General features: G+C 35.4%; 1 protein-coding gene across 1 annotated transcript; it reads left to right on the top strand.

Moving 5' to 3' along the window:
* The first annotated feature begins 954 nt into the window (after positions 1-954).
* On the top strand, positions 955-1,895 carry LOC111157891 (olfactory receptor 6C75-like). Its single transcript, XM_022519599.1, is given in 2 exon segments — positions 955-1,542; positions 1,545-1,895. Coding segments are annotated over 2 exon segments (939 nt in total).
* The last annotated feature ends 13,158 nt before the right edge of the window (positions 1,896-15,053 follow it).

Genomic DNA, 15,053 nt, shown 5'->3' with positions numbered 1-15,053 from the left:
TGACCAAAAGAGGATGATGATGGAAAATAGGAATAATTCCCTCCCAGGAACTTTGTAGGTAAAGAATTTAGTAAGTTCATTAATATATTAAGTTAATTGGCTAATTGTGAATAAATATTATTCCTTTTGAAGGCTCTGAAACCTCTGAAAGATACAGAGAACAACTGAGACATTACAGACGTAGCCATGCTGTCTGGAGAGTTAAAACTTCCTTAAAATAATTTTAGATGACGGCACTTCTAAAGCTTTTATAGAAAATAAGAATTTTAAACAGGAAAAACATTAAACAAATCTTGTAAAGCATCAAGAGTTGTGTTAAAGCCAAAAGTAAAAAAAAAAAAAAAAGAAGAGTAATAGGAAATAATCTTTGCCTCCCAAAAGCTTACCTTGAATGTTTACTATATCTATATACTGCTATCAGATGCACATTACTCTACCAGATGGGCAAATGGTCTCTGTAGATTGCAAAAAGTTGAATGGGAAAATAAAACAGAAATATGTATTCAAAATCGAAATGTTAAAAAATACATGAAGAAGAGAGCAACAAAAAAATACCTTCAAAATTTTGCAGTACGCTGGGAGTAAGCTCTGAGTTTTAGATTTTCATCTCAGAGGTCTCTTTTTTTGTTTTGTTTTCAGGAATATATCAAAACATTCAGAAGACAAGGATTTATAATAAGATATATGAGAATACAATGAAAGAAATATAGGAATAATTGATACATTACATAATAATATGTCAGTTTTAATAAGTATTTTGTTTCTACATACCACAAAATCTTTTCTCTCTTAAAACATAAGGCAGCAATGATTTTTTTTTTAAAGTGTGTCTATATTCCTGTGTGTGTGTGTGTGTGTGTCTGTGTGTGTGTTTCTTTTCTGGTGTCATAACTTTCTTATTTTTTTATCTATTTTCAGCTGAAACAAAGAATACCATCATAAAGAAGGAAAATAATGAGAAATCACACAACAGTGACAGAGTTTATTCTTCTCGGGTTGACAGATGACCCACAGTGGCAGGTTGTACTTTTCATATTTCTTCTTGTTACCTACATGCTCAGTGTGACTGGGAACCTGATCATTATCACCCTCACCCTTACAGATCCTCACCTGCAGATTCCAATGTATTTCTTCCTTCGAAACTTCTCATTCCTAGAAATATCATTCACATCTGTCTGCATTCCCAGATTCCTTGTCACTATTATGACGAGGGACAGAACCATTACCTACAATGGTTGTGTGACTCAGCTATTTTTCTTTATCTTCTTAGGGGTGACAGAGTTTTACCTTCTGGCTGCCATGTCCTATGACCGCTACGTGGCCATCTGCAAACCTCTACATTACGTGACCATCATGAGCAGCAGAGTGTGCTTCCTTCTTGTCTTTAGCTCATGGCTTGCAGGATTCTTGGTCATCTTTCCACCAGTAATGCTGCTGCTGAAGTTGGATTTCTGTGACTCCAATATAATCAATCATTTTATCTGTGACTCTTCTCCAATTCTACAGCTTTCTTGTACAAACACTCGCTTTCTAGAACTCATGGCATTTTTTTTTTAGTGGTGGTAACACTTATGGTCACCTTAACCCTAGTTATTCTCTCTTACACATACATCATCTGGACAATTCTGAGAATTCCTTCCACGAGTCAAAGGAAAAAAGCCTTTTCCACTTGTTCCTCCCACATGATAGTGGTCTCCCTCTCCTATGGTAGCTGTATCTTCATGTACATTAAGCCTTCCGCAAGGGAAAGGGTGACTTTAAATAAAGGAGTAGCTGTGCTTAATACTTCAGTGGCTCCTCTCTTGAATCCTTTCATATATACACTAAGAAATCAGCAGGTAAAGCAAGCCTTCAAAAACATGGTCCAGAGAATGGTCTTCTCTTCAAATAAATGAATGTGGTCATGCAAAAAGTAAATCCCTGAAAACAAAGTTGAATGAAGAATTCTGTCTTTCTCTACCTAAATTCTTTAAACACATCAATTCGTTCTTTCAAACCAGCATATATCTATCATCAATGCCTCTCTTCCTTATTAGCCTAAAAACCAAGTCCTAATTGGTTTTCTAAATAGGAAACCGTCACTCTCATCCTGTGTGACTAAATTTCAGATGTCAATAATCTACATTGTTTCTCACATCAAAGCAAAGCTGCTTATACGTTCATAGAAAAGATACAGGTTGCTATACTGTAAGAAGCTACTAAAAACCACATACAAATATATAACATATTTTATGTCAAATAAAAATATGCATCAATTAATATTTCTCAAATTTCATCTTTATCACCAAGAAAACATTCTTAGAGATTTTATGTATTTGTCAGAAAGAGAGAGAGAGAGCACAAGCAGGGGGAGCAGGAGGCAGAGGGAGAGACAGGTTTCCTGTCGAGCAAAAAGCCAATGCAAGAGTCAATCCCAGGACCCTGGGATCACGACCTGAGCTGAAGGCAGATACTTAACCAACTAAGCTACCAAGGGGTCTCAAGAAAACATTTAAAGTTAAAAGCATTATTAAAATGTCTTCATGAATTTACCAATAAAATGTGATTGAAACATGTTGAAAAATTAAATAGAAATTTAAGACAAAATCTGCTGTCAGATTTATCTTTGCCATTTGAATGAGGTTGCATCCATTTTGTATTAGTTTTTTTAGAAAAAATAGCAGTTTCAGTGTAAAAGAAAAGATGAAATTTAGTTTATGTTCTAAAAATATAGGCTAACTGAAGATTTCTCTATTTCTGACAAGAATATTTGAGAGGGAAAAGAGTGGTCTATAAAAGTAAATTAAGCTATCCTAATAGATTTCATATTTATGTTCAGACTCTTCCAACTGATACCAAGATGGTCTTTTCTACTGACATGAAAACGACAAATTCAGAATCTAGAATAGTGTGAGAGGTAGACTCCAGAGAATATCTTGGAAATGATGATATGTGAGTTTCTTATGCTTTAGTTTTCCTTTAGCAGCAAATTTACATACTGTCTCTATCTTTCTATTGCCTCTTTCACAGCAGGTTCTACCTCCCTCACCCAAATCCAAGAAAATGACTCTTGTAAGTGTCAGAGAATGTAAAAAATGTGCCCAAGCCTGGTTCCTATAGTTAATGAGCCCCTTGACTCCAAGGTATTACTAAGAAAATTGGTTGACAACAGTAGTTGTGAATCTAATTCAATACCGGGTAAGCGGATTTGACTTTGGCTTTTTTATCTCCAGCTTAGCCTGATACATAGGTTGATGTAAAGAGCTCTACACAGTTTGTAAGTCCAAGATAGCATTAGCTTTTCTTATTTCTTATGGACGACAGGAGTGTCCATGAGCACTCACTCACTCACTTCTTACCATTGTCCTTCCATGAAATGGGTTACATTTTTTTATTTTTTTATTTATTTTTTTTTAAGATTTTTTTATTTATTTATTTGTCAGAGAGAGAGAGAGAGGGAGAGAGAGCAAGCACACGCAGACAGAACGGCAGGCAGAGGCAGAGGGAGAAGCAGGCTCCCCGATGAGCAAGGAGCCTGATGCGGGACTCGATCCCAGGACGCTGGGATCATGACCTGAGCCGAAGGCAGCTGCTTAACCAACTGAGCCACCCAGGCGTCCCTGGGTTACATTTTTTTAAAAACAGATTTAACATATTACTACAAAATGAAAATTAAATTATAATTTTATTCAATTTAAATTCTTTGTTGGATAATTTGTAAAGAAAAGAAATTATATAGGTTTGCTTTTGTAAGACTGTAACAAGAAAACAGAAATGCAAAAGTAAAAATTAGGAGAGTATACAAATGATATGAAAATGTTAAGTAAATAAATATATACTGTATATATGGCATATATAATAGATAGGTATGTAGGTTGACAGAGAAGTAAAGAGAGAGAGGAAGGAAAATAAGGGTAAGGGAAAGTTGATCCTCTTAATCGACAGAAACTTCTCTGAAGCTGTTGTTTCTAATATTCACCTTGTTAGTAGGTGTAAGTTTAAATACTATTGTAAAATATTATGAAATAATGAAATTTCTATTGCAAATGTGATGGTTGGGGAAATGTATCAGATATATGCTGGAGGTCATGTTTTTAAAGGCTTTCAAAAGTATTTAAATTCCTATTATTGTTCATACTAATATTCTAAAATACTTTCCCTTTAACAATAGGGAAAATTACATGTATGTAATGACCACACAGAGCACACTTGTGTCATAATCTCCTGAAACTGTTCCAAAAAATAGAAATGGAAGGAAAACTTCCAAACTCATTTTATAAGGCCAGCATCACCTTGATCCCAAAACCAGACAAGCATCCCATCAAAAAAGAGAACTACAGACCAATATCCTTGATGAACACAGATGCAAAAATTCTCACCAAAATACTAGCCAATAGGATTCAACAGTACATTAAAAGGATTATTCACCACGACCAAGTGGGATTTATTCCAGGGGTGCAAGGTTGGGTCAACATCCGCAAATCAATCAGTGTGATACAACACATTAATAAAAGAAAGAACAAGAACCAGATAATACTCTCAATAGATACTGAAAAAGCATTTGACAAAGTACAGCATCCCTTTCTGATCAAAACTCTTCAAAGTGTAGGAATAGAAGGCACATACCTCAATATCATCAAAGCCATCTATGAAAAACCCACCGCAAATATCATTCTCAATGGAGAAAAACTGTAAGCTTTTCCGCTAAGGTCAGGAACATGGCAGGGATGTCCGTTATCACCACTGCTATTCAACATAGTACTAGAAGTCCTAGCCTCAGCAATCAGACAACAAAAGGAAATTAAAGGCATCCACATTGGCAAAGAAGAAGTCAAACTATCACTCTTCGCAGATGATATGATACTATGTGTGGAAAACCCAAAAGACTCCACTCCAAAACTGCTAGAACTTGTACAGGAATTCAGTAAAGTGTCAGGATATAAAATCAATGCACAGAAATCAGTTGCATTTCTCTACACCAACAACAAGACAGAAGAAAGAGAAATGAAGGAGTCCATCCCATTTACAATTGCACCCAAAACCATAAGATACCTAGGAATAAACCTAACCAAAGAGGCTAAGAATGTATACTCAGAAAACTATAAAGTATTCATGAAAGAAATTGAGGAAGACACAAAGAAATGGAAAAATGTTCCATGCTCCTGGATTGGAAGAACAAATATTGTGAACATATCTATGGTACCTAAAGCAATCTACACATTTCATGCAATCCCTATCAAAATACCATCCATTTTTTTCAAAGAAATAGAATAATCCTAAAATTTGTATGGAACCAGAAAAGACCTCGAATAGCCAAAGGAATATTGAAAAAGAAAGCCAAAGTTGGTGGCATCACAATTCCGGACTTCAAGCTCTATTACAAAGCTGTCATCATCAAGACAGCATGGTACTGGCACAAAAACAGACACACAGATCAATAGAACAGAATAGAGAGCCCAGAAATAGACCCTCAACTCTACGGTCAACTAATCTTTGACAAAGCAGGAAAGAATGTCCAATGGAAAAAAGACAGCCTCTTCAATAAATGGTGTTGGGAAAATTGGACAGCCACATGCAGAAAAATGAAATTGGACTATTTCCTTACACCACACACAAAAATAGACTCAAAATGGATGAAGGACCTCAATGTGAGAATGGATGAAGGACCTCAATGTGAGAAAGGAATCCATCAAAATCCTTGAGGAGAACACAGGCAGCAACCTCTTTGACCTCAGCTGCAACAACATCTTCCTAGGAACATCGCCAAAGTCAGGGAAGCAAGGGCAAAAATGAACTATTGGGATTTCATCAAGATCAAAAGCTTTTGCACAGCAAAGGAAACAGTTAACAAAACCAAAAGACAACTGACAGAATGGGAGAAGATATTTGCAAACGACATAATAGATATAGGACTAGTGTCCAAACTCTATAAAGAACTTAGCAAACGCAACACCCGAAGAACAAATAATCCATTAAGAAATGGGCAGAAGACATGAACAGTCATTTCTGCAAAGAAGACATTCAGATGGCCAAAAGACACATGAAAAAGTGCTCCACATCACTCGGCATCAGGGAAATACAAATCAAAACCACAATGAGATACCACCTCACACCAGTCAGAATGGCTAAAATTAACAGTCAGGAAATGACAGATCCTGGCGAGGATGAGGAGAAAGGGGAACCCTCCTACACTGTGGGTGGGAATGCAAGCTGGTGCAACCACTCTGGAAAACAGCATGGAGGTTCCTCAAAATGTTGAAAATAGAACTACCATATGACCCAGCAATTGCACTACTGGGTATTTACCCTAAAGATACAAACATAGTGATCCGAAGGGGCACGTGCACCTGAATGTTTATAGCAGCAATGTTGACAATAGCCAAACTATGGAAAGAACCTAGATGTCCATCAACAGATGAATGGATAAAGAAGAGGTGGTATATATACACAATGGAATACTATGCAGCCATCAAAAGAAATGACATCTTGCCATTTGTGACGACGTGGATGGAATTAGAGGGTATCTGCTTAGCGAAATAAGTCAATTAGAGAAAGACAACTATCATATGATTTCCCTGATATGAGGGAGTGGAGATGCAACATGTGGGGTAAAGGGGGTAGGAGAAGAATAAATGAAACAAGATGGGATTGGGAGGGAGACAAACCATTAATCTCACAAAACAAACTAAGGGTTGCTTGGGGGAGGGGAATTGGGAGAGGGGGGTGTGGTTATGGACATTGGGGAGGGTATGTGCTATGGTGAGTGCTGTGAAGTGTGTAAACCTGGTGTTTCACAGACCTGTACCCCTGGGGAAAAATATATTATATGTTTATAAAAAAATAAAAAATGATAAATGAAGAAAAATGTTCAGAAGGAAAAGTGATCCAAATGAAAAGACAACCTAATTAGAATAGAACTGGAAGACACAGTTATTTTATACATTCCATGGAATTTCTGCCTTATCTTAACCAGGCTACCTGCACTCAGATTCTTCTAAGTATGAACAGAATAAATGCAATAATATTTTCTAAGACATTCCACTTAATTATGTTTTCCGTAAAAGGCAAACTACGTATTTCTCTTTTCTAGAGGCAACATTATTACATAGGAGAGGTGGTATTTTCTAGTTCTCTATAACTACTTTTTATACTATCCATTTGCTTTCATAAATATTCAGTTATTTTTTATCTCTAATTCATGCAGTACTAATGGAAACCTTTCAATACAAGCTTTCAGGAATTCTGTCTTAAATCCCTGCTTAAACTGAAATCCTTAATATAGTTTAGTTTATGAGGAGAGCGGCAGAAATGGGTGAAAAGGCAAAAAAGGAAGAATCGAAGAGCACAGAAAGAATAACAAGTTTTGCTGTAAAGAGGATTGGGGTTGTATTTACCATTTGAAATAACATGCAGAGAACATTGGACAAAGCATGGTCTTTTCTCCCATTTATGTGGCCAAACATGTTATCTGGCAAATTCCACATGAAGAGAATCAGTTATTAGAAACTATATATTAGTTAAAAACTATGTGAATAGATTTTATAGCATATTCAATTGCTTAAGGTTTTCTCCTTTTATTTACACTAAGGAGATGATTAAAAGCATTAAAGATATTATCTTAAATTTATTGGTTGCATACTAAGTGATCTGATGATTTGCTGAGTTTTTAAGGTAGAGTGAATACTCGGAGCTGAGATAATATGCAATTTGAATGAAGAAAACTTCATATCACTAACCAGGTACTAGAATCCACAAATCAAATGGACAATGTTTTTACTGAAGAAATGAATGAATGAGTGGGTGAATGAAGGCTTGGAAGGCAGTTGGCTCTGGCAATAGCAAAAATAGACCATTCTCAGTATCATCTCTTTCTTTCCACTTTCCTAGGATATGGTTCTTGCTGCTATTTTCCCTGTTGAGTTTTCATTTTCCAGCATATATAAATCTGTTAGAGCAGTAATATCCTGTATGCTATCTTCTTAACTGTGTGTGTGTGTGTATATACAGTATCCCATATTAACACCTAAACTAAATCTTTATGTAAAGATTCGAGAGCAGCATGAGTACATATGTATAATTTTATTTTATTTTATTTATTTATTTATTTATTCATTCATTTATTTTTGAGAAAGAGAGACGTTGAGCAGGGAGGGGCAGAGGGAGAAGGAGAGAGAGATTCCCAAGCAGGCTCTATGCCCAGCACAAAACCTGACAGGTGGCTCAATCCCATGATCCCAAGACCACTATGCAAGCCAAAATCAAGAGCCAGATGCCCCACCAACTGAGCCACCCAGGTGCCCCCTTGTGTGTACTTTTGAGATGACCTGAAGGTTTCAATACAATGAACCTTTAGTTTCTTAATAAGGAAAGGAATAATTCATCTGTATATACTGTGAGTCAAAATTGATTCTGCTGTAATAAGCACATAAATAATCTTCTTATCCCATGTGTAAATTTAATGTTAAAAATTATCATTCTCAGGGGAACCCTCCTACACTGTTTGTGGGAATGCAAGCTGGTGCAACCACTCTGGAAAACAGCATGGAGGTTCCTCAAAAAGGTGAAAATAGAGCTACAGTATGACCCAGCAATTGCACTACCAGATATTTACCCTAAAGATACAAACATAGGATCAAAAGGGGCACATGCACCTGAATGTTTATAGCAGCAATATCCACAATAGCCAAACTATGGAAAGAACCAAGATGTCCATCAACAGATGAATGGATAAAGAAGATGTAGTATATATATACAATGGAATACTATGCAGCCATCAAAATAAATGAAATCTTGCCTTTTGCAATGACATGGATGGAACTAGAGGATATTATGCTTAGTGAAATAAGCCAATTGGAGAAAGACAACTATCATATGATCTCCCTGATATGAGGAAGTGGAGATGCAACGTGGGGGGTTTGGGGAGTAGGAAGAGAATAAATGAAACAAGATGGGATTGGGAGGGAGACAAACCATAAGAGATTCTTAATCTCACAAAACAAACTGAGAAGGGCCTGGGGGAGGGCAGTAGGGAGAAGGTGGTGGGGTTATGGACATTGGGGAGGTTATGTGCTATGGTAAGTGCTATGAAGTGTGTAAACCTGGCGATTCACAGACCTGTACCCCTGGGGCTAATAATACATTATATGTTTATTTAAAAAATTAAATATTAAAATAAAGATAATCATGTAGCTATCTCCAAATTTAATTAAATAAATAATAAAGTATTGACTCACCAAAGGAAAAAAAAATTATCACTCTCAATATTAAAAATAATTCCAAAAACTGTTTCCAGGCACCAACTTGGATTTTTTCCTATAGCAGCTAGTACTCATTGAAGGGGTATAGCAGATAAAAATAAACTCTGGTTACAATGCATAGGACAACTTGAAGGAAGGTCAGGGTTTTGTAGTGGCTCAAACATAGAATTGTAAGATCCAGAACTAAAACATCAGTTCTGAGGATGTAAAACTAAAAAAATAAAAATAAATAAGAGGGATTTTCAGGAAACAAAACTTTCTTGAGGTGATGGTGGGGTACAAACGCAAGACTGTGGGGATAAATAGAGGAAGTGATGATATCCAGAAATCTGTCTGAAGAGACACAATTCATTGTGAGCTTTTCAGTGAAGACAGGGAATGCAATAAGAGTAGATAGTGGTGCAGATAAGGAGTGAAAAAATGCCAGTTTCTGTCATATTCACTTCTGGGATGAAGTAGTAACAAGGAACAAACTACGTGTAAACATTTTGAAGACAATATGACGTCAGATGAGGAACATTGTGAAAAGAACTAAAACACATAAAACTAGCTCTTCTAATATTACTTCTTAGCCATACCCAGGGTTGAATTTATTATTCTCTGGAGACTGAGTCCCATATAGTCTCTCTGCACCCTTGAGAATATCCTTACAGTCATCATTTGAACTGCCCTAGAAAAGAATACTTTTAAGTAATATGGATGACATGGTCTAAAATGGCATTGCATCTCAAAATTAATGGAAAAATGGGAAGTAGGGAAAAGGAGCTATCAGGGAACAAGGGCCCTTTTCCAGGACTTTCTCCATTCCTTATGTTATTCCTTCCCAATTTCTAGAAATATTGAGCAAAGACTTAATCTGTTACCTAATGAAAAAGAGTCTTTCCATACACTCATCAAAATCAGTGAGCATCCTGGAAGGTATAGTCCACATATAAATAACATGATCTGAGCACACCATAAAACTGGGAACAACATTATGTAGTCAATTCCATAACTATATAAGGGACAGTATTACGAATACAATAGCATTTTAAAATTTTGTTCTCATTTGATAGCAGTAACCAAGAAAATCTTAGGCCAAAGCAAGAAGTACTAATCCAAACTCTACATTGATATCAGTCACAGTAAGTTCCATGAATTGAATGTTAACAGTGCAGAATACATTTACAATTGTTTGATCACTGCAAATGTATTGTCTCATTTAATCCTCACAGCGACCTTATCATCATTTCTGTGTTTCAGGTAAGTAAAATCAGCCTTGCCTTTTCTATGCTCCCTGTCTCCCAATCACGTCCTTATGGTATTATGTTTCTGTAACCATATAGTATTGCAAAAGCTTTGAAGGAACAGGACCTCCAGGAAAATTAAATTCCAACAGGTGTCATGCTCTCAAGTGGAAGAGCTGAATCTGAAGTCTGCTTTCAATACACAGAAGAGAGGCTCATACTTACACATGAAAAATAGTAATTATATAATTTTTAATTAAGTGGATCTAAAGACAATTTGAAAATAAACTATATAACCCATCGCAAAGTTTAATTTCACATTTGACATTTTATCGTAAGCATAAATAGATCCAAAGTTAAATAATTTGGGTATGATGGAAATACTGACTTTTAAAATTAAATTCTTGCATTACTATTTGCTTTGTTTTTATTGTTAAATGTGCCCCATCTACAGAAGTGCATATAAAGTTAATGATTGCAGTTTAAAATAACAAAAAAAAATGCATACTTCCACTTGCCAGGCTAACATACCAAACACCATATTTTAACATAGAAACTCCTAGCTTTTCTGTCCCCAAAAATACAGATCTCAAAAGACATGTCACCATACTGACACTGCTTTTCTTTTCACACCACCAAAGTTAACTCTGTATTTTTGTTTCTGTTCTGGGTTTTGGTCAGGCTTAGAGAATTAAAAATTACAAACAGTAAATTTCAGCTGCATGCTTTTATAAAATTTGACAAATGTATGCAGTTGTATATCTACAAGCACAGTCGAAATTAATATTATCTCAATCACTTCAAAATATTTTCTCATGCATTTCTATAGTCAACCCCTACTCCTTACTCACAGCTCTTGAAGAATCCACTGGTCCATTGTCCTTTGGTTTTGTTTATTTTGTATTGTCATAGAAAAGGAATCATATAGTATGTAGCTTTTGAGTGTCTCTTTATAACCTTGTAAAATGCTTTTATGATTCATCCAAGTATTTTCATATATCATTTGTTTATTCCTTGTTTATGTGGATACATGGATTTACCACTTGGTGGAAATTACAAAGCTGTAGTTTTCATATTTAAATAGAAGTTGCATTTTGAGTTATATTTTTTGTATAATAAAAGATATATGCTGTGGTTCAGATTTTGCTTATGGATGTCCAACTTTTCCAGCACTATTTATTGCAAAATATTGTGTTGTCATTTAATCTTTTGGGCATTTTTTTTTAAAGTTAATTGAGCATATACATTTGAGTCTATTTTTGGACTCTCTATTCTGTCCCTGGATCTATATATCTTTTATTTTGCCAATACCATATTCTCTTAATTAATCTGCTTTATAACAAATAATGGCTTAGTAATTTTATTATATAAAAATCCATAACAAAATAAAAAGATAATTTGACTATTTTAGGTTTTTTAGCTTCCCATAGAAATTTTAGATTAGGCTTGTAATATCAACAACAACAACCACAAAAACTTTCACTGTAAGCTTGACTCAAAGAACTTGAATTCCCATTCTTAGAAATAAAGTGCTAAACAAACTGAAAATTGATAACATGTCTTTGACCTTTCAGAGAACTGAGGTCATAGGGTAAACGGCTACCTTGCAAACTGAAAAGTGGAACAAATTCAGAGTCATGGGTGAGATTTGCTTACCTGGAATACAACTGCTGGAGCCATAAAATGGTAGGAATACTTAAGTGGTATTGACAAACTGTTGAGAATAAGTGTGGACTAGCATTAGAGAATTCAGAATGACCTCACACTTTCATGGAGGTTACCTGCAGACATTTTTGTGAAAAACAGAGAAACCCCTTCCTGCTGAAGGAAAAATAACCATTTCTAGACACACCAAAATTGTTCTCCATTACAAAGGCCTATTTTTCCGTGAACTTTACTATATCATTATCCTAACTGGGCAAAGCACATTACTCACAATCCTTAGGTCTCTCTAAACCTAGGTCTCAACTCAAAGGCAGATGTTTGGGACAATTATACTCTAGAGAAACGGTTGTGAAAATCACATCATGGAGACACAAGCTTAAAATGTTGAAGGCAATCATAAGATTCCCAAACACTATCCTTTTCCCACAACCACTACCACACAATATACAATGTAACAGTGGATTACAGCTGTAGAGCTCTTCTCTTTCTTGGAAAGAATACTTATAGAAAGGGAGACAAAAAACAAAGACACTAAAGGATATGAAAACAACTTCAACCTACAGCTTCAGCTGCAACAAATATTAAACACATCCCAGCAAAATTATCTTAGCAAGATTATCCTAAATCTTCATACTAATGGCCTGTTTACATCAGTTTATATTTCAACAATAAAAAAATTGCAATGCATAGCAAAGGAAAAAAATAAAACAAACAAAAATACTCTACCTACTATCTGACGATAAAGCAAGCTACAGAATTAGAACAAATATAACAGAGATGTTAAAGATATCTAGCAAGGAGTTGAAAACAACTATGATTAATATGGTAAGGACTCTAAAAGAAAAAGTAGAAAGCATGCAGTGACAGATGACAAAATTAAGTGTAGAAATGAAGCCTATAAGAAAGAGTCAAAGGAAATACTAGCTAAAAAAAAAAAAAAAACCCACTTATAAATAAAATGAAGAAAGCCTTTGATAGGCATGTTAGTAGACTGAACAAGGCAGAGGAAAGAACCAGTGATTCCTGAAGACAGCTCATAAAAACCTACCAAACTAAATGCAAGAGAAAAAAAATTAACAAAACAGCATCCAAGAATTTGGGACAAACCCAAACTTGTAACATAGGCATCATTGGAACACCAGAAAAAGAAGATAGAAATGAGAAAAAGAAATATTTGAAGAAATAGTGGTTGCAGAACTTTCCAAAATTAATGACAGAAACTAAAACATGGACACAGGAAAATTAGATAAGCCACGTGCACAAAAATTCAATTACCCATATAATATTCAAATTCAGAAAACACAAAGAAAATCTTCAAATAAAACATGGGGAAAATACAGTTTATCTAGAGAAAAATGTAGAAAAAAGAGAGAAAATCCTTAAATAAAAGATGGGAAAAATATAGCTTATCTAGAGAAAAACAAGAGTGAAATTACAGCACACTTTTAATCAGAAAATATGCACGCCAAGAGGAGAATAAAATGAAATATTTCAAGTGTTTAAAGAGAAAAACCACTAACCCACACACAGTTAAGTTATACTTCAAAGGTCAAGGAGAAATAAAGACTTTGTCAGACAAACAAAATGAAGGAATTCATTATCAGCAGGCCTGAACTTCAAGGAATTCTTCAAAAGTTCTTCAGGCAGAAGAAAATTATACCTATCAGAAAACTTACTCTACATACACAAAGAAAGGATGAACGTGGAAGTAGAATTAATTAAAGGTAAAATACAATATGCTCACTATAAAGATAAATTAATGAAGACAGCAGGGTATTGACAATAGAATATACATAAAGATCAATGAAGCAGAATAGAAATTCCACAGGTAGGACAACACACATACAGTTGATATTTGACAAAGAGCAAAGGCAATTCAACAGAGAAAATCTTTTCCACAAATGTGGAATTGGACATTCATATAAAAAAATAAATCTAATCACAGACCTTTCACAAATTTAACTCAAAATGGATCATAGACCTACTACAGAACTTCAACAATAAGTAAATGGGTGGTGATCAGTGGAGCCAGGATTCTCACTTTTGGAGTGGGAGTTTACAGAGAAGAAGGGGAGGAAGATTGCATATAGTAATACTTATGTATTTATATACAAGTTATTAGGATGCTATATATTTCCTGGCTCTGTCCTCTTAAAGGGTCTAGAAGAAATGACACCATGGTAGCAATGAACACAGCTAGAGCCCAGATCTTGATTTCTAATACCATCCTGGTCCAATAAGAGTGACCAAGTATTATTGCACAAGTATCTTATTAGAGGGCTCTGGTAAGAGATATATAAGATGACCCTAAAACATCAAGGAAGTGATTTTTAAAAAACATACTATGGGGGCGCATGGGTGGCTCAGTGGGTTAAAGCCTCTGCCTTCGACTCGGGTCATGGTCTCAGGGTCCTGGGATTGAGTCCCACATTGGGCTCTCTGCTCAGTGGGGAGCCTGCTCCCCTTCCTCTCTCTCTGCCTGCTTCTTTGCCTACTTGTGATCTCTGTCTGTCAAATAAATAAATAAAAATCTTTTAATAAAAACATACTATGGTGGTTGGATATAAAATGGAAGAGTAGCTAATTAAAAGGCCTCCCAATGGCCAAAGCTAGAAAAAATTAGCAACAAAATAAATTGTATTGGATATAACTCAGAAGTATAAAATAAGGATCCATGAGTCCATACTGGTTATAAATAAATGGAGATTTATCAGTAAATTAATAAATGGGGAAGAACACGAATTTCCCATGTAAAGGAATTCCAAATAATTTATACAGATACCCCATCTTCTGGGCAGAGCATAATTCCCACTCCTTCAATGTCAGCTGTTCATAGTGACTTCCTTCCACAGAGTACAATGTGGAAAGTGCAGGAGGGGAGGACAGCAAATTTGTGGAGAACCCTCACAATTGGTGCCTCAATCAG

This window comes from Enhydra lutris, unplaced genomic scaffold (assembly GCF_002288905.1).
Source record: "Enhydra lutris kenyoni isolate GAN:26980312 unplaced genomic scaffold, ASM228890v2 scaffoldscaffold56, whole genome shotgun sequence".
NCBI classification, from domain to species: domain Eukaryota; kingdom Metazoa; phylum Chordata; class Mammalia; order Carnivora; family Mustelidae; genus Enhydra; species Enhydra lutris.
The sequence above is the reverse complement of the archived record's forward strand: the minus strand, read 5'-3'. Positions and strand labels throughout refer to the sequence as shown.